Source organism: Gobius niger (genome assembly GCF_951799975.1).
Source record: "Gobius niger genome assembly, chromosome: 21".
In the NCBI taxonomy this organism is placed as follows: domain Eukaryota; kingdom Metazoa; phylum Chordata; class Actinopteri; order Gobiiformes; family Gobiidae; genus Gobius; species Gobius niger.
Genome location: NC_136872.1, coordinates 12401964 through 12421921, shown reverse-complemented (window position 1 = coordinate 12421921; position 19958 = coordinate 12401964). Strand labels below are relative to the sequence as shown.

Sequence of the window (19958 nt, the reverse complement as noted above, 5' to 3'; positions counted from 1 at the left end):
TGAAGTAAAAAGAAGGAAGAAGGGAGAAGAAAAAGGAAGAAGAAAGAAGAAAAAAGAAGAAGAAGAAGGAAGAATAAAGAAGATGAAAATGGAAGAAGAAAAAGGAAGAAGAAGGAAGAAGAAGGAAAAAGAAGAAGGAAGAATAAAAGGAAGAGAAAGAAGCAGGAAGAAGAAAAAGGAGGAATAAGAAAGATGAAGTAAAAAGAAGGAAGAAGAAAGAAGGAAGAAGGGGGAGAAGGACGAGGAGAAGAAAGAAGAATGAGTATCACGTGCAGAAGTGGATCATGTGTGTCCTGATATGTTGTCTAAGTCTTGACACAATTTGCTAAAAGAAAAAAAAGAAAGAGTTACTTACGATTTGTATTTGATTAGAATTGACCACATTGTGTCGAAATGGTTTTGTAAAATATTGCAATAATATCGTTATCGCAATATTGCAGTCGTATCGCATATCGCAAGTTATTTCAACATCAGATTTTTGTGGCCTAAAACTGTGATACAGGCAATTTCAAATGTTAGGTGAAGCATAAGGACAAAGAGCTTTTTTTTTTTTTTTCAGCTTGCACTTGCCATGTAGCACCTGTCTTGATAAATCACCTCCGAAATCATTGACAGCCCACATAATGCAGGACGTAGCACATACTATTAATTTGTTATATATAAGTGTGATTTTGTTCCAAGAGCACGTTGTGAAAGTCCTAATAAAAGAAAGAAAAACGTTTTCTTGGAGAGCTGCACATTTGGCTGGGTGACCACTGCTAAAAATCTCCTAATGTGCAGGAATGTATAAGAGCTTCTTATATAAAATGCTTATTGTGAATTGGCATAGAATGAAATCTCTGTGGCCATTTCATTTCGTAAGATTTTATTACTTTGACGTGCTGCACAGAATCCTATTGAAGAGGCCGTCAGCGAAGAAAGGCATGTACATTTCAAAAGCGCGCCTGTATAGACAACACATTTCACTGTGTTTACGCCCGGGTTAGCGTTAATAAAAATCCTCGTTCTGCTTTAAGACTGCCACCCACGCCGGCGTCTTTTCTCCCGCCTTGTCAGATCGGTTTCCTTGTGCCCATACCTTTAGAAAAAGCGCGGTTTCCGTTTGCCGGCGATGCTTGAGAAAGCCGTCTCCAGCTGCTCGCGTGGCGGCGTCGCTCTTGACACGGTGAGTGATTGGCAGTGGCTCCAGCTGTTGGGAGACTCATCAGGCCGCCTCGGTGCACCGCTGCAGTTCTGCTGACTTCAGCGCGGCATCTGTTGCACGCATTAAAATGCAGAACCAGCGCAGATCAAACTGTACGCCGTATTGTTTCTCCACCTCAGATGAGCGCGCGTCCTCGATATGAAACAGCCTCTGATCCGTCCGACGGCAACCCGTTGAGAAGATGAAGGCCATCTTGGGTCCTCTGCAGATACTTAGAAAAGGGTATTACTCTCGACAACAACGGCAATACAAATAGAGCAATCTCCTAGCCTTTCTAGTCCTCTAGAAATAAGTACATTTTTTCTTGAAATAAGAAAATATGTCCCTGATTTCAAGAAGCCTATCCATGAGGCAAGTTTTTACACAGAAATGAACAAGAAAGAGATCATCGCACTCAAAATTAGATTCATGCAAAGTCAACTAAATTCATCTTTAATTTTGTCGACTAAAACAAGACTCAAATTTAAGATAATTTTCTGACTAAATGTTCACTAAAATTAAATGACTTTTTATGTCAAAATTAACACTGTTGGAGGCGCAATACACACTAATAGAAGCACGAAGAAGAAGCTAACGGGCAAAGCTAACTGTGAGCTAGCGCCTCTTAAACAGTATTTACAGCCAAATTTGAGTGAAAAAAAATGATCCATCCATCCATTTTCTTCCACTTGTCCGTTGCCGGGTCGTGGGGGCAGCTGTTTGGAGCTGCCCAAATCACATTGCACCAGCCCCTTATGGCTCCTCCTGCAGGGGGTGGGTCCACGGGAGGACGGCCTCACGATTAACCGGGCCTGTTGGTCTCTCATAAGAGGCTTCTGAACCGCTCTTTGTCTGACCCGTCACCTCGGACCAGTTTGCCATGGGAGACCCTACCAGGGGCACGAAGCCTCCGACAACAGAGCTCCCAGGATCATGCGGGTGCTCAAACCCCTCCACCATGTTAAGGTGGCTGTTCCATGATCTCCATTGTGTAATTGGATGTACAATATCCCTCTCTCCCTTTGTCTTTTCTGTCAGTGTAGTATTTACTCTCACGGACAATTAATGAGTAAAAAACACATGCTACAACACATGCAGTGGTGCTTATGGCCTCTAGGGGCACGAGTTACTTAGTACTGCTTTAAGTGTCCCATTGACAGACCTTTTTAACTTTAAATAAGACACATTTACTTATTTGTAGATTGCTTTTTGCAGTGCATTGTTCTAGGTTTTTTTTTTTTAAGGATTTGTAATCCCAAGATATTTCACTTCTCATCCAAGTATCTTCCTCAGTTCCTCCGGGCCTTTATACCCTTCCAGCAGGTAGAAGCTAGACTTACCATTAGCTCCAGCTTGTTTAAGTCTAGAAACCTTTCTTAAACGGCCAAATTGTTCTGTTAAAGGAACTTCAAAGTCTTCTGAAGTAAGTGAAGTGAAGTGAAGATATTACTGTTACTGTTATGAGGCTATTACTGAGGCTAAATGCTAACAACATCTTTGGTCTTTTTGCGTGACTGAGCGTACGTGCAAAGACCAGACAGGTACACATCAACTCGTCTAAGCTCAGGTAAGAACATATCTCAGTATGGGAAAACAGTGACTTGTTCCTTTAAAATGACTGGTGTTGAGTTTAAAATACAGGGGAAATACAGCATTTTACAAACCGTCTTTTAGGATGGAATAATCACTCTTACTGTACTTGGCTTGTTGACCGTCATCCCCTCCCATTTCACTGACCAGGGGCTATAGAGCCATGTGAATAAATAAAGTACACGCACTGCATCATTTAAGTTTACAAATTCTTGTCAAAACACTCATGTACACAATACAGTTAGCTCCCATATCATTCCTATTACAGTTTCAACAAAAGAACATCTAACTTTTGAGTCATTATCCCGTTCCAAAAAAATGTGAAACCATATTTCCTCCCTGTGTGACTGACAGTGAAGGGAGCAGGCAGGATAAATAAAAGCAGTAGTCCCTGGGCGCAGCGGCCTGAGGCGATCACATTACCGGCAGGCAAACAGGCAGCGCCCAGCAGGCCCGGGACGGATCAGGCGGCCTATTGGAGACCTGACAGCTGATTTAGCTCCCCCTTAATGAGCGGAGGGCCCCAGCGCTTACGTAACAACACCAGCCACAATGTTAGCGCGCACGCACCGAGTAACAGAGGAGCCAATCAGACCCGGGGAAAAAATCAAGAAATGTTCAGTGTGCACAGCTTTTAATACATTTATGTTGTGGCATTTCTCCAAACAAATGACCAGACATTAGTATTAGTCAGTCTGTATTAGCTGTGTCATCAATGTGAAAGAATAACATGGACTCCTGCAAGTGGACACAGACTTCTATTTATTTCCCTATAGAGAACACAATAATGATTTCAGCCTCCAGCCTTTTCAATACAGTGTAAAAGTGTGCCATTGTCGTTGCTTTAACAACTATCACATGTTATCAAGCCATCACAGCTGAGGACGGGAGAGAGCCTCAAACAAAGTGGAAGGCTGTAGCTCTATTATTGCTGCTTACAAAGGCTTGTATAGAGTGGTAGAACTGATCTAGCTGCTCTGGGATTTCAGTGATCTTAGATTTTACACTGTTGGAATGACTCAAGCACTTACAAATGAAGGGCAGTGAATCTGAACTACATACTACATATTTCTATCTAAAATACTGTACATTTAGATATTGTTGCGATAGGCTTCTCGTGAATTAAAAAATAACTGTAGCCTGGCCAGCCAGACTTTCAGAGGTGACTTGGAATCTCCTTCAGCTCAAAAAAACATACACAATAGGCTAATCCTCCAGCAAGGTACTCCTGACAAAGATCCTGGCTCCAGATCTGGAGAAGAGGCCATGGAAGAAGGAAAGGATCCCCAAATAGGGCTGGGTACTTTAACAATCCCTACTTTTCGATATCAGTGCCTTAACGGTACTTTTTTCGATACCTGAGTTATTTGAATTGAATTCAAAAAGCATTGGTATAAAAAAAGGATCGTTCTGGAAGTCTCTAAAACAGCACAACACAGGCAGCATCACATGTAACTTCATGTTTTGAGCAGAATTTCCACTTAAGCAGCGATAAAGTACATCATTACCTCCTGAGCTGTAGGGACAGGTCAGATCCACATCCGATACTTCACACTTCAAAGACCTTTACACAGTGCGAGCGCTCACTCTGTCACTAATCAGTTACCAAAACTGTACCAAAAATGTCTCAAACAGAGTGAGCGCTCACTTTTCCACAAACAATCTTTGATTTTCCCCTGTGCTTCAGAGTAAACAACAGTCACGTAAGGGTAAAAATGTCTTCCTTGTTGTCACTGTGTTGTGCTCTTCTCTTTGTCTAAGAGTGCTAGTTTCTTATTCAGTCCATCTTTACAACTGGTTTAGTCCTGGCGCAGACCGCGGCTCTGCCATCTCTACTAATTACAAAAGTTGTTGTAAGTTACAGCTTTAAGAAAACAGCGAAAGCGCTAATTATCTGCACACCCTCATGTTGCTTTTTTAGACTCACCGAGGGTCATATGCTCACGTCTGGAGAGAAAAACTACCAAAACTTTTGCACTGAAATAATGTTTTTTTATACCGCCCCATTCGCTACTTGCACATATCCCATAATGCATTGCGCCTTGGGGGTCCGCTGCTGTAGACAATACGCCGTTGCGAGCTGTCATTGAAGAGACTAATATTAATCTTCCAAACACCATAAAGAAAATATCCAATTCCACTAAACCAAAGCGTAAGAAAATCTGTACCTTTTTATCTATTGATTTTGAAAAGTCGATCGGGAAAAAAGCTCTCGTGCAGAGCTTTGTAGCATCGGATTACGGTTTTGATTGTTGGAGCAATTACGAGCACAGAAGAAGTTGCTTTTCATCATTGTTTGTCTGTAGCTTCACTCGCACTCAAAAGCCTCCAGGTCGTAGCAAACCCCAAGGCGCAAAGCATTATGGGTTATGTGCAAGTAGCGAAAACCGGAGATCGACGGTATTTAACGGTACCCAGCCCTATTCCCAACGTACGCCTTAAAGCTCCTGTACCTACTTTTCAAACGGAAGACATGGGAGTTGATCATTACAACTGTTAATTGTTGTCAAAACTCATTTCTAACTTTCACAACGTTTCACACCTGTCCGGGGGCAGAGTGTTTACAATATTAGCCTCCACCAGGCTAATTGTTTTTAGCATCAATGCTACGTCCAAGGTTTCCTTCATAATCGGGTTGCACTCTACAACAGCCCCTTCCACCTTCAGATCTTGCTTCGTGACAGAGAGCCAATGCCTTGATGGAGGTCCTTGCATGTCAGTGCATTCATATAATAACATATTGCATAGTTTTATTCTCTGCCTTGTTCTACAGGGAAACTGAGCCGGCATCATGAAGGCGATGCGACTGCAGACCCCTGCCCGTCTGCCTGGCCAGGCCGGCAGCATGTACAATCAATGACAAGTGAAGAGCTATCGTGTGCGGATGGCCTTAGCTCGACTTGCTGGAAGTGTGGTATGTTCTGACAACACAGATGTCGGGAGGAGAGAGAGAGAGAGAGGGGGAGGGAGGGGCACCCACGGGACCCGGGGCCTGTCACCGCGGGGGCTGGGTCAAAGTTCACTGTGCACCCCCCGCTGCTTGAGCACTGGCTGACAGGCCACGGGAGTCTGGAAGTCCATGATGTACTGGCATTTGCTGGGCTCCTTCGCCGAGCGCAGGCCTGTCTCCGTTCCGCATGTCAGCGTGACCTAGAAACGCACAAGAAAAGAAAGTTTAGCGAGAGGAGCGCCGGAGTCAAGAGGCGCTTCACTTTTATCTCACAAAGGCGGCTGATTGAAGATCGTCGCACCTCGCGCCGTACGCCTCCTTCACGTGGCAAATCAAGTCAATTGACAATGTAATGCAAGATGTAAGGCTCAAGTTTCGTAACAATGTACAGTCTGAGCCACAGTGTTTGGCATTGTGCGTTTCCATGACAACTCACTATTACTATAACCCAAACTTTGGCTTTACGCACACAGCATGTGCAGTATATTGTGGCATCGATGAGACGAGGGGAATTTGTTGTTGAAATATCCAACTATCAAGGTGGGACTCACAGTTAGCAGAAGTAAATGTAGAAAAAACACATTGCATTGTGGGATATTACCGCCGCGCCCCACCCCCGAAAAGTCGAAAACACGAACTCCCGAGGCCGTGATTACCGTAGCCTTGGCTTTAATAGGTGACTTTGACGGCCTCTCTCCGAAGAAGTGTTGAAGGGGGGGGGGGGGGGGGGGGGGGGGAGAAAGCAACTTATTTTACTTGGAAGGGGGTTTCCATGGCAACTCCCTCACATCATACTGCTCCCCTGTACAGACAATGTTTCTGGCGAACAAAAGCACCTGGAGAGGCTGAGATGGGGACTTGACAGGTAGCATTGTGCTCGAGTTCCAGCCGCAGCTACAAAACTGGTGATTTGGTTTCGCTGCTGCTGGACGGGGGTTTAAAATAGCGCCTTTTTTTTAAAATGTTGTGTGTTTTAAGTGTGTGCAGCCCACGAACGGAGCCATGTTTAGGTAGGACTTTTTTTTTTTCTTCGTCAAAATACCAGCGCGAGTCCCCGGGCTAATTTCCTTGCCTTGTTACATGTCTATGGATTCACACACGTAGCTGTCAGAGGAGGCAGGCAGTAATAATTGACGTGCGGGGAAGGAAGAATGGGGTTATTTTTAGGCTAAAGGTGAAAGTATGTGCTGTAACATAGAGGACAGTGCAGGCAGTTTGGTGGAGACCTGCAAAAAAATGAAATAAGACGAAATAAAATGACAAATATTACAACTAAAGGAAGACGTAACACTCTCTGTTTGAAAGCTGAAGTTCAAAAGCAGATGGTTTCTATAATGGGTAATGATCCAAAACACATGTCAAAATACACAATGGACGACCTTGGGCGGCAAATTCCTCCTCTTGTCCTTCTTCTTCTCTCTCTTCTTCTTGTTCTTCCTTTCCTTCCTCTTCTTCTTCCTCTCTTTCCCTTCTTCTTCTTCCCCTTCTTCTTGCTCTCTTTCTCGTCTTCTCCTTCTTCTTCTCCCTCTTCTTCTTCTTCTTCTCCTCCTTCCTCTTCTTCTTCCTCTCTTTCCCTTCTTCTTCTTCCCCTTCTTCTTCCTCTTCTCCTTCTTCTAGTTCTTCTTCTTCCTCTCTTTCTCTACTTCTCCTTCTTCTTCTCCTTCCTCCTCCTCTTTTTCTTCTTCCTCTGTTCTTGTTCTTCCTCTTCTCCCTCCTCTTCTTCTTCTCCTTCCTCTACTTCTTCCTCTTTCTCTTCTTCTTCCTCTTCTTCCTCCTCCTCCTCTTTTTCTTCTCCTTCCTCTTCTTCTTCCTCTCTTTCTCTTCTTCTCCTTCTTCTCCTTCCTCCTCCTCTTTTTCTTCTTCCTCTGTTCTTGTTCTTCCTCTTTCTCTTCTTCTTCCTCTTCTTCCTCCTCCTCCTCTTTTTCTTCTCCTTCCTCCTCCTCTTTTTCTTCTTCCTCTGTTCTTGTTCTTCCTCTTCTCCCTCCTCTTCTTCTTCTCCTTCCTCTTCTTCTTCCTCTTTCTCTTCTTCTTCCTCTTCTTCCTCCTCCTCCACTTTTTCTTCTCCTTTCTCTTCTTCTTCCTCTTCTTGTTCTTCTTCTTCCTCTCTTTCTCTTCTTCTTCTTCGTCTCCTTCCTCCTCCTCTTTTTCTTCTTCCTGTCCTTCCTCTTCTTGTTCTTCCTCTTTCTCTTCTCCTTCCTCTTCTCCTTCTCCTTCTTCTTCTTCTTCCAATTCTTCTTCCTCCTCCTCCTCTCTTTCTCTTCTTCCTCTCCTCCTTCTTCTTCTTCTTCTTCTTCCAATTCTTCTTCCTCCTCCTCCTCTCTTTCTCTTCTTCGTCTTCTTCTTCTTCTTCTTCGGTGTGCAGTCCGACATATATACGGAACTCACAGTCTACACATCATTGAAGATCTGTGGATGGACGTCCAACGAGCAGCGCGTGCAAAACAGCCCAGAAATCCCTCGGCTCTGGAAGACTTTTGTCAGGAAGAAAAAGGCCACAAAAAAAAATCCCCCGAACTAGAAACGAAAGACTCTCGGCTGCCTCGAGAAGCGTTTAAAGCTGTGATACCTGCCATATTGGGGGGCTAAGTACGAGGCATTAACTCTGCGGGGTGTGCCCAAACTTGTGCCGTGGCCTCTTCCCCCCCCCCCCCTTTTATGTTATTTTGAAAAATGTAAATGCTACGATGGTTCACATGAATAGACATTTCGAGGGAGCTCCAGCTGATGTTTGGTCCTCACTGGGAAAAGCGTCTGAGTGATGCTAACCTGAAATGACTGGGGATAAGTTCAGCGAAGGCCCACTCACTCATATCTGTAACAGTCACAGCCCAGTACTTTGGCTCTAATTAACAAGCGCACCCCGTCCTCCCCTTCTCTCTACCCACAATACCTCTGTCCTCTCTCTGCTCCGCTGCAACGACATACGGCCTTAACCAAAGACGAGCCCCGGCATTTCAAATATAATGAGCGGCGGACTTCGTGACGAGGCTTCCTTCATGCCCACTGTGCGACGCGGAGAGACGCCTATCAAAGGAATTCACTTTGGTTTCTTTCAAACGGGAGGGGCCCTCGGACGGCGCCCGTCTATACATCGGTGCGAGAAGAAGCAAATGGGATGATTGAAAGTACTGCATTTTTAATTGAGCAAACGCCGCCGCAAATGACCTCATGAATTAGCCCGAAAGAACAAGGAATCGCGGGGCGAATTTGAAGCATGAGGCCGTCGCAGACATGGAGAACAGATGGACGGAAGGCTCGTTAGGTGTTGAAGCGAATTAACGGTGAACGGCAGGCAGACGGCGCATCTCGTGGACTTGTTGAAGGTTTAAAGGTAATGTTGGTCGGGTTTATCGCGTATTTTTCATAATTATTGACGGATTATCGCTCACTGCCAATATGGGAGTTTCTACATTTGAAAGATAAATATAATCCTTTCTACTCCAGCGCATTATTTCTATAAGGCTCCGAAGTTAAAAATGTGGACTTGCCCATGGGTTACATTCTCTTGTTTATTGGTTTGTTTTATCGTTTTAATGTTTGTGCAGTCGTGTGAGGCAACTCCTGTTGTGACATTGATTGATTGATTGATGAAAACGAACACTCTGAACAGCAGGTGGCACTGTGTAGCGCAGTCAATGCCATTAACTCATGACAAGGAAGAAGGTTTGTCCCCGCCCTGTTGCTATACAGGTAGTGAATACCTGGATGGTTACGGGTACAATCAAAAATACTTCAGTACATAACCTCTTAACCCCCACCTTAACACATTGAGTGCCAAAAATGGAAAAAAAACACTTTATAATAACTACGCATTATTTAGCCTTTATAAATGATGCGTTAACCGTTAATTAATCTTGAACAATGCATTAGTTAACACTAGCTAACACTTATTAACTACTTAACAAAGGAATAAGTCAAGTATGAAAAACGATTCATTATGAGTTAGGCACTAAATGTAGTAGTTAAGTAGTTATTTAGCATTGAAGTAGTAGTAGTAGTGTTAAGTAATGAATTGTTCATGATGAATTAAGTGTTAACTCATCATTCATTAAGTCTAAATAAGGTGTAGTTATTATAAAGTGTTACCAAAAATAGTTTTTGCGGGGGTTTTAGACACTCTAATACACCTTATGTGTGATTTTGGTAGCTCTGTAGTGAACAGCTGTAAACCCGGCACTTCTCTCTCGCTCTCTGGAGCATGTTTGACAAATCAGAGCTTTTGATTTTCTGAGTTTTTAAATGGTCAAAATCAGTCCAAAAAGGCTGAGAAACATCTGGGTTAAGTCTTCAATCTATAGGTTGATGAAGGTGATGAAGGTACGCATCAACTCGTCTGAGCTCTGGCAAGAACACATCTCAGTATGGAAAAATGGTGGCCTGTTCCTTTAAGAGGTGAAAGCCACACCATGTAACATTTCATTCAATGAACAGAATATAATAGCTGTATAGGTGAGTAAATTACATATATTTTCATTGTTAAAAAATACCTAAAAAATGACCAAACAAACGTGTCTTTGCTGTGAGCGGCTCATCTCTCACAGACCTGACTGTAACTTTACCGAGAGCGGGACGTCTCCAGCTCGTCTCCATGGTGATAGTGACTAAAGGCAGCCAAATCTGAGTTTTAAATAGATTAGGTCCTCATCCAAATCCAGTCTTGGATCACCCACTGCAGAAAGAGCGTTTTCTGTGTCGGGCTGGTCATCAGGAGCATGTTTTGTACGGCAACAGTTTAATCCAAAAATGTTACGCCGTGTACCTTTAAGTAAAAACATTTGACTGAGCAACTGGTAATCTTTGACCAGTAGTATCTGTACTTCAACTCAAGTAATGAAGCGAAGTACTTTGACCACAACTGGAGCCAGGCAGACGTTTCCCTTCAAAGCCATCTTAAATCCTGAATCCTACACAGTCCCGTATTTGTATTGAGAGAGGTTGTTACGTAACTTGTCCCGTTTGCCCCGACACAGCCCCGTGTAATCCCTGCCACTCCATACTCACTGTAGTGCTGCGGGAGCCCCCCTGCCAGCACGGCTCCCCGTTCTCGTACTCCTGCTGGCTGTACGGGTTGTTCGCACTTCCAGACCACATCCCCCATACTCTGCAAAAACCAAACAGACAAACGGAGGAAAATCTATTAACCACAACAATACCTCATCAGCTCCTAAAAACTGCGAGACAGCCTGTGTTGTAGGCTGGCTTCGCGAATGGAAATCTGGCAGGACGGGCCGTCTGGCAGTGCCCCTGTTTGGTTCCTGGCTCAGGGCTTCCCCGTCTCCTTTAACAATGGAAGGAAATATTAATTACAGTTTAGTTGAATCAGTGATTAAAAGGAAAACGAGACACAGGGGAAGTGGAGGAGACGAAGCCAGTCGCAAAAGTGGCGGCCCAGCGCAAGATAATTACAGTCTCACCAAACATTTCAGGAGGAATCAGGGAGAGGCAAAACTGAGCTGAGCAAAGAGACGGAAAAAAAAAGAAAATGGCTTTAAATAGTTTATAACTGGGACTAAAAAATGGGTTTAAATCTGCAATTTGAAGGCTCAGAAAAGAGTTAGATGCGACCAACCTTCTGATTGTCGAACGCAGCTAATCGTACAACCAGCCCAGGTTTGTAGGTGGTTTCATTCCAGGATCTTTCTATGTGGAGTCAGCATCAGGATGGCCGGGCGATTGTGCAGCTTTTGGAGCGTTTTAAGTGAGGTGTTTTTTTAGAAGCTTTTGGGCAGGTTTGGCCTCTGACACCTGGCAACCCGTTTATTCTTTAATCTATCCATTTCTGTTAGAACGTGAAGAGGGTCAGGCCATAGAAACTATTATTCAAGCAAATTCAACCTCTTAACCAAGTGCATTTTGTCCAGGTGAAATCTAAAAGCTCACATCCTATAGGCCAGTGTAATGCCTCATTTGAAAGCTAAGACTTTCAAAACTGATCTGAAATGATATTTTTCCTTGGCTTTTTTGTTGCATATTCGACACTTTTTTGTCACATTTTTATACTTTTTGTCACGTTTTTGTCGCTCTTCTGGTTGCGTTTTCATCCTTGTTCTCGGCTCATTTTTGTTGCTGTTTTGGCGCTTTTTTCAAGAAGATTTTAGATTTGGGTAAAGCCAAACTGGGGGAAATGTGCTGGGTGCGTTAACAGACGTTTACAGACTGAATTCACTAATGACTAAATGAGTACAGGTGCAGAAAACAGACCTATTGCTTTGTATATTTCTGTTATAACTTGAAGAGGGTCAGGCCATAGAAAATATTATTTGAGCAAATTTAACCCCTTAACCCCCACCTTAACCAAGTTCAGCTTTACCCAAATGTTGATGCATATTCAACGCTTTTTCATCACTTTCGCTTGCCTTTTTTTATTCACTTTTTTTGCTTGTTTTCTTGCGCATTTTTTTATTTATTTTTTGTCGTTTTTTGGTCACTTTTTTGCATTTTTCCCCCCACTTTTTTGTGGATTTTTTTTCCACTTTTTTGTCCGTTTTTTTTTTTGTTTTGTTTTACTGTTTCTGTAGCTTTTTTGTCACTTTTTATGTGCATTTTTTAAAACTTTTTTTTAATGCATTAAAAAAAAAAAATGTTTTACTTTTTTGCATTTTTTCGTCACTTTTTTGTTAGTTTTTTTTGGTCACTCATTTAGCTTTTTTCACTTTTTGGTAGCTTTTTAGGTGATTTTTTTTTACTTTTTTGTAGCTTTTTTTTAATCAACTTTTTCACTTTTTTGTAGCTTTTTTATGTTGTTTTACAGCTTTTTTCACTTTTTTTTTAGTTTTTTGTCCGTATTAGCGCAACGTTTTTGACGCTTTTTCATCGCTTTTTGGACGTTTTTGTCACTTTTTTGGTCACTTTATTGTTGCTCTTTTGATGCATTTTCATCACTGAATCATCCATGTTCTCGGCTCCATATGACTGGAGAATGAGCACGGGAGCAGAACACACACCTATTTCTTTGTACAGTTCTGAAATAAAGGCCTTTAAATGCTGTGAAGTATTGTTGGGGGGGGAGGCTGTGGTTTTGGACCAGCGTCATCTCCTCTGGCATCTCTTCCTTCACTTCCTGCAGCGAGTTTATCGTCTCTCGCAGTTCAGCCAACAACAAAAAAAAGTGTTTTCTCCCGAATGCTTTGTCAACGTTGCGTTAATCACTGCGGATAAAGCGCCACGAGAGGTAATAAATTGTTCTTGTAATCTGTCTGAGTGCTCTCTTCACAGTGCCAACAGCCGATCATCATTTTCCACCTCTTTGACCTTTTCCCGCTGGATTAAAGCGCCGCATTGTTCCCCGACGACTGCTTTTAGTCATAGACAGGGCTAATCTGCAATTCATGCTCTGTTTTGATATTTTCATTTGTGCCGCTAATTGATCCTAATGGAATGATGGATTACCGTAATGCCGCATTATCCTGACATCAGAATATTTCCATTTAGCTTAGCGACGAGCTAATCTATCCGCTAATAGGCACATAATTACCTGATTAATTATTAGCGGCAAAGCGGAATAAGGGCAAATCTCCACAAAAACAAACAACAATCATTAATCAAGTGTTGTGGCACCACTATCAGCTGCGCATCGTGAACGAAACTCCGGATGAAGGGTGGGTCCGGATGAAAACGCTGACTGAGAAAGGGTGGAATATGAAAAGTAAATCACGTGAGACGAGATAAATGCTACTTTTCAAAACTAATTTGTCTCCGGGTTTGACTTTTTGTTTCTGAATGAGAGCCGTTTGGTGCTGTTTGGCGTTGCCCCCCCTGACCGGCGGCTGATCCAGACAGCCCCCGGTGCCAGTGGGAGCAGCATGTATGTCGCCCATGCTTTATTCAGGAGCCCGAGCAGGTCAGTCGAAGGTGAATTGCTCACGCGGGTGGAAGGCGGCTGGAGCTCCACGTCCCGATTCTTTGATTGGGTTTTAGCACCCTGTTAGCGGCGAGACGCTCCCAAATGGATTGCTGTCAGACGCGCATGCAACTACGGGGTAAAGCGCCGGTGCTAAAGTTGACCGGTGGGTCATGCATTCCTACCGACACAAATCCCCGACACCCCCCCCCCCCCCCATCCTGCCTAGACGTACTGGTTTGGAGCTTGATTCCCAGGGGCCAGAGGCAGTGCTGTGAATCAGGCTCGACTTGAGACGCTCTGCCGCTGTCTTTATTCATAGGAAGCTGGGGATGAAATTGTATTGACAGCTTGTTCCCTCTAACAATACCTGCAAGGCTTCTCATAATCAATTGCCATATCTGGACTGTGCAGCAGCTGGTAGGAACAAACAGGAGAAGCCAAAACAAAACAGGAGCTTCATGAATTACAACACTGTCGGAGTCTGGAAGAGGGAACTTGGATTTCTTAGACATGCACAAATGAAACAAAACATCCCCCCAGTTTATTTTGATGAGGATATAACTTGTCAAAAGATCAAAAAAGTCACATTTTGCACAATATAGGCCATCTGACATAACAACGTCACAAAATCCGTTGAATATCCAACATTCAAACGAATGAGCTGGCAATCTTCTTCAGGTTGACTTTTGCAATGGAGAGGCTTATGTTGCGTAAGCTAAGCACCTCAGGTCTTCACTAGTTGACATAGAATTTTTTCCAATTTAATTTACCAGGAAATGTTACAAGGCTACAGAGCCGTGTTCTGAAATGGAAATGCCAACCCTTCAAGTAGATTCAAATTGTAACTAGGTTACACAAGCACAGTGAGCAAAAAGTGTCATAAAGGTTCAATATTATGCAATACTCCGTTTTTTATGCTTTTGGAGAGCTTAGCTCTGGTATTTCATGTTTTATTCATTTAAATATTAACATTTATTTAAGAAATACTCTGTTACATTGTTTGGAAGATATTTTCATTACATTTTTTAATTACTGTAATTTCACACTTGGATCAATATAATCTAATAATGAGAACATGGAGAGAAGTAATTCAACCCTAAGCTTCAAGAAGAACAGGGATAGGCTGAGGAGGCTCATGGAGCTGCTGCTGCGGACGGCACAGTATCTTTAAAAGAATGCTTTGACTGACTGGTTGAGAGTCAAAGGCTGATGGGGTGACAGTGGGGTTAAAGGAAAAAGCCACTGAATTCAAGTTTTCTTTGAAGGGAATTTCTAAATAAATGTATTTACTTAAACTTGCTTTTATCATCTAGCTGCATCATTTACTTGTCCCCATGGCTTCCCCTTTTCAGGGCTCCAAATGCATAAAAATGACTAACATCCAGCCTGCTTGACCCTGGAACAGACAATGCAGCCCCTCCTAAATGTGCAAAACGGACCCCACTGGCGCAATGACAGCTCCATTTTCCATCGCAATTTATCAGCGTTTGGCTCCGAGCTGCAGCCGTGATCCGCACCATGCTCACTTGCACTTGCAGCAGCAGGACCTGTCCCCTTACATTATCTGCCCCGCTCTTATGTATTTTTCCTCCTATGCCTTTGTACACTGTGGATGCCGGGTGATGTGGTGCACCTGTCTCCTGCTGCCTGCACAGAATAAGGTTTCCATCCGAGCATTAGCATTCAGCTCACAGCTATAGACGCCTTGGATTTTCAGAATGATAGGCTGATATTTGCATTTCGGCTTTAGGTGGAATGAACATTATTATCCGGCATATGAGGGTGTGATTGAGCCGCATGTACCGCCTTTGATGGTCACATCGCGTGGTTCGTCTGTTTGGTTAGGTCAGTTCAAACAATTTAGTTCGATATGAATTTCACACCGTGCATACTGCATTTGAATCATGCGAAAGGTTTTCAAACGCTCGTCATCTGTACTGGTTGTTTTAGAATTGAACAGATTTCAAGAGACTGGGTTACACAAGCTTCACCTTGTTTACCGTAAAACTAAAGTGGGGATCACGCTTCTTGTAGGTATTTGAAAATAATAAAACACATATAATTGGTAATAAAACACATCTTTATCACTGTCCAGTGGCTTATATTTTGTTGGTTAGAAAATGCAATATTGATGTAAAATAGCCAGTAGTTCCACTTCCTGATTATTCAGGTGAACTAGGCAAGGCAAGGCAAGTTTATTTGTAGAGCACAATTCATACACAAGGCAATTCAAAGTGCTTCACAGTTGAAAACAAATAGAATGAATAAAAACATCAACATAAAATTAATCAATTACAGTAAAAGGCGAGAGTGCAGATAAAATACTTTCAGTCATATGCATTGGTAAAAAGAACTGTTTTCAGCCTGGATTTGAACATTGTCAGAGTCGAGGCCTGTCTCACATCCTCGTGAAGACTGTTCCAGATTTTAGCTGCATGAAACTGAAACGCAGCCTCACCGTGTTTATTATTGACTCTGGGAACCACCAGGAGGCCCCTCCCTGAAGTTCTCAGGGCCCGAGATGGTTCATACGGCTCTAACATGTCAGAGATGTACTTTGGAGCTAAACCATGAAAAGACTTGTACACGAGCAGAGCTGTTTTAAAGTCTATTCTCTGAGTGACAGGAAGCCAGTGCAGAGACCGGAGCACTGGACTAATATGGTCGTATTTCCTGGTTCTTGTCAGGACTCGAGCAGCAGCGTTCTGGATGTACTGTAGCTGTCTGATAGCTCGTTTAGAGAGGCCAGTGAGTAGGCCGTTACAGTAGTCTAACCTGCTGGAGACAAATGCATGGATAAGTCTCTCTAAGTCTGGTTTTGACACTATTCCTCTGATCTTAGCAATGTTTTTCAGATGGTAAAAAGCTGCTGATGTTATTGCTTTGATGTGGCTGTTTAAGTTCAGGTCTGAGTCCATGATCACTCCTAGATTTCTAACCTGATTTTTTGGTTTTAGAGAGAGAGACTCAAGGTGACTGATAACACTTTGTCTTTGTGCCTGTGGGCCAAAAACAATGATCTCAGTTTTGTCTGAGTTTAGTTGGAGAAAGTTGTTTTGCATCCACAAACTGATCTGTTGGATGCAGTGACAGAGTGTATCTACAGGCCCATGTTCACCAGCCGTCAGTGACACGTAGATTTGAGTGTCATCTGCATAGTTGTGGTACGACACATTGTTGCTGTTTATTAGCTGACCCAATGGAAGCATGTACAAGTTGAATAAGAGGGGTCCCAAGATTGACCCCTGGGGGACTCCACAGGTCATGGCAATTTTGTCTGAGACACAGTTGCCAATTTCAACAAAGTACGTCCTGTCCTCGAGATAGGACTTAAACCAACTAATGCTAAGCTCCTCCCTCTCCCCCACCCACCCCTTGCTTTTCTTTGCTGCACAGCTGTTTCAATAAAGAGGAAAAGTAGAAACAGCAAAATTAGGGCCCGACTGATATATCGGCCGATATTAGGATATTTTCAATATCGGCTATCAGCCAAAATCGACCGACAAAAAGGCCGATATCTCTGGGACCGAAAGTGAAAGAGACTTTCCCGTTTTCAGCACCGGAAAGCGCCCTCCCACAACTTCCTAGGCCTCAGGGGAGCGGAGTATAATTTCGGAACTATAAGAGATAGAGACTTACCGTTTTTGGTTTTGGAATCTATTGATACTAGCTGAGACCCGGCCTTTGGCCGGGCCTCGCTAGTCTCCACATTTGATATTGAGAGATTATGAGTTATTACAAAGAAATGTCCAGTATAGTCCCTATAACCCGTCACTCAGTACAGCTGTAGACCCGCAGTAAGTAGACCAGTGGTTCCCAACCCATTCCTAAAACTATGGCCACTCCAAATGTTTAAAATAATGAATGCTAAAAATAATGTCAAACAAACTGCAATTGGAGTGTTTGATGCACCCGTACTCCTTTCTTATAAACTAAATGGACAATATGTTGCAAAACTCAGGGAATAGAAATCAAGAAACAGTGGAATATTTATGGAGAAATATTAGCGGTTCAGCTCTAACGGTTCGGTTCACGGTGCAGGACCCGTGGTTTGGAGCAATCTAAAAAAGAAGAAGTTGTTTGTTATTAGACAGTATTTATATCCTTATAATACAATTGGCAATGCTTTCAAAGCCGATTTATAGAATGTAAAGAAGAAATAGAGAAGAAATGGTACAGCAGCAAAGTAAAAAAAAAACATAAAAAAAAAAAAAAGCAACAGTGCAGGCCATGCGCTCGTTAAGTGGTTTCACTTTCGCTTTCCGCACACGGAGGCTGAAGCTCTTGGAGCAGCGCGTTTCATTTGAAGCTCGTGTTTCTGCGTGTACTTTTTTTCGGAGACAAAACTTTGGAGACGGAATATGACCAGGATTGGGTCTTACGCATGTGTCTGAGCTTCTGACATGACAGCACTGGATCTGTAATGAACCACAGCCTCGGTCACTGCAGGAGAGACTTAAACAAAGACGCGCGGATGTGTTTTGGAGGATGTAACTGTACCTGTGCGGAGCGTCTGCAGCTGCAGTTTAGGGTGAGTGACGATGACACACATCGCCCTGTTAGGATGCGCGCACGCACACATACACACACACACGCACGGCAGTCAGATCTCGTGCACTCGCGTTGTTGTGACGGCGGGTTGTCCTCGGACAGCAGCACCGCGGTCCATATGGACCCGTGACCAATGCCCGCGTCCGGTGGGACGGTGACGTGGGGCCGCCCGCGGATTGTTGGGAAATGAACATGGCAAGTCTTATATAGCGCTTTTCCAGACGCTCGTCGGTGTACAATTTGTTGCAGTATTCATTCAGTCCACTGCGCACATCAGCCCCCACCACCAACCACGCACACACTCACTACTGTCGCCAGGTTCCCAAACGGTCTCCCATCGCAGTTCTAACCAGGCCCGTCCCTGCTTAGCTTCAAAGTCGGTATGGGAAATAAACATGGCGGCGCCCAGGCGGCGGCCATTGAGATAGCGTTTTCTATAATAGATTTGTCTTTAAAACAAGCCGCCTCTGAAATAACTACTAAACATAATCATACAGCGCCCCCTGCTGTCACAGTTCCACACTGACACATTTAGAAGCTTCATGCAAAGGATTACAGACAGTTCAAAAAATGTGGCCGAAATATCAATGGTATATGCATACCGGCTTTTTAGTAGTTTAATTTAGTTTATTGAAAGGACAGTGTGCAGTTACATTAAAAGGATGGCTGCACCAGATTTAGCTCTCTAATTTCCATCTGCAATCCCCACATCGGTCGACTGATATTTCTATATATTTCTATGACAGAAACCTTTACATGTTTAACTTTAGGCTAAAAAACAACATCATCAATTAAAATTACTTAAAATATCGGCCTTTATCAGCTATCAGGCACGCCAACCCATTCGCCAACTTCATATCGGTATCGCTCCCCGGAAATCCATATCGGTCAGTCCCTAAATAAAATAAGAATAGACAGTGCGGCTGTAGTGGAGCTATGTCGATGAAAGGATTTCTTACACTTAGCAGGAGATCGAGAGGTGAGGAAAGCCTTTCCAAGAAATGTAGGACCTCAGGAGGAGCTGTTTGGGAACAGGAGTGCTGAAAATAGCCACTGGGGAAGATTCAAAGATCACTCAACAGTGCGCGAGCGGGTTGAAACGCAGCTCCAGGTCAGTTTTTGATGAGAGAACAACATTGTATGATGGTAAGAAACTGATTCCTTGTTAAATGTGATTTGTAACATTCAATAACAATTTAACAGTGCCTTTTCTCTTCTACTAAACAATCCCTGTTTTGAAGGAGGTCCAGGCACTACATCTTTACCACTGTAAGAATGCAAATATACCCTTGAAGAAGTACTCTTCAAGCTCCCATTATTTCCAAGAGCGCCTGCGAGGGCGACGTCACCGCCTGAGATAAATGGCTGGAGATATCGAACGCCTTGTGCTGCTTTAAGCCTTAAAACATTGGGAATCTTATTTACAGATACCTGGATTATGATTCATTCTCTGTCCAGGCCTTCCCTAATGCCATAAAAGCACCTTCCATCACAGATAAACCTGTAAAAGCGGCACATCCAGCCGGGCCTAAACCTATTATCCCTGCATTTATGTTCCATTGTGGCTGAGATTGCAGGAGCCGGGGAGGAGTCCATCTCGGGAGTCAATCTCGTTTCATTTTCCCCCTTTGAATCCGCGAGGTGCGATTTGTATTGACACGCAAATGAGCAGATGGACTGGTGATTTAATTACACCCAGCGGCCACAAAAATAACTGCGCGCTCAGCTACTCGGGCTAATTTACGGCCACGCTAAAGCAAAACGCTGGAACATCTTATCGATCACTTGTCTCCGGATTTCAGCCTTCATTGTTTTGCTGATTTTATAATCCTGTCAGTATT

At 43.4% G+C, this 19958-nt stretch overlaps 1 protein-coding gene across 1 annotated transcript in view; it reads right to left on the bottom strand.

Moving 5' to 3' along the window:
* Positions 1–5182: 5182 nt before the first annotated feature.
* LOC306980865 (glucosidase 2 subunit beta-like) overlaps positions 5183–19958 on the bottom strand; it is a 167944-nt gene continuing 153168 nt past the window's right edge. The window contains exons 14-15 of the mRNA XM_079580398.1: positions 10725–10824; positions 5183–5923 (exon numbers count right to left, since the gene is read on the bottom strand). Coding sequence (XP_079436524.1) covers positions 5786–5923; positions 10725–10824 — 238 coding nt within the window. The 3' untranslated portion in view covers positions 5183–5785. The remainder of the gene's footprint in view (positions 5924–10724; positions 10825–19958) is intronic.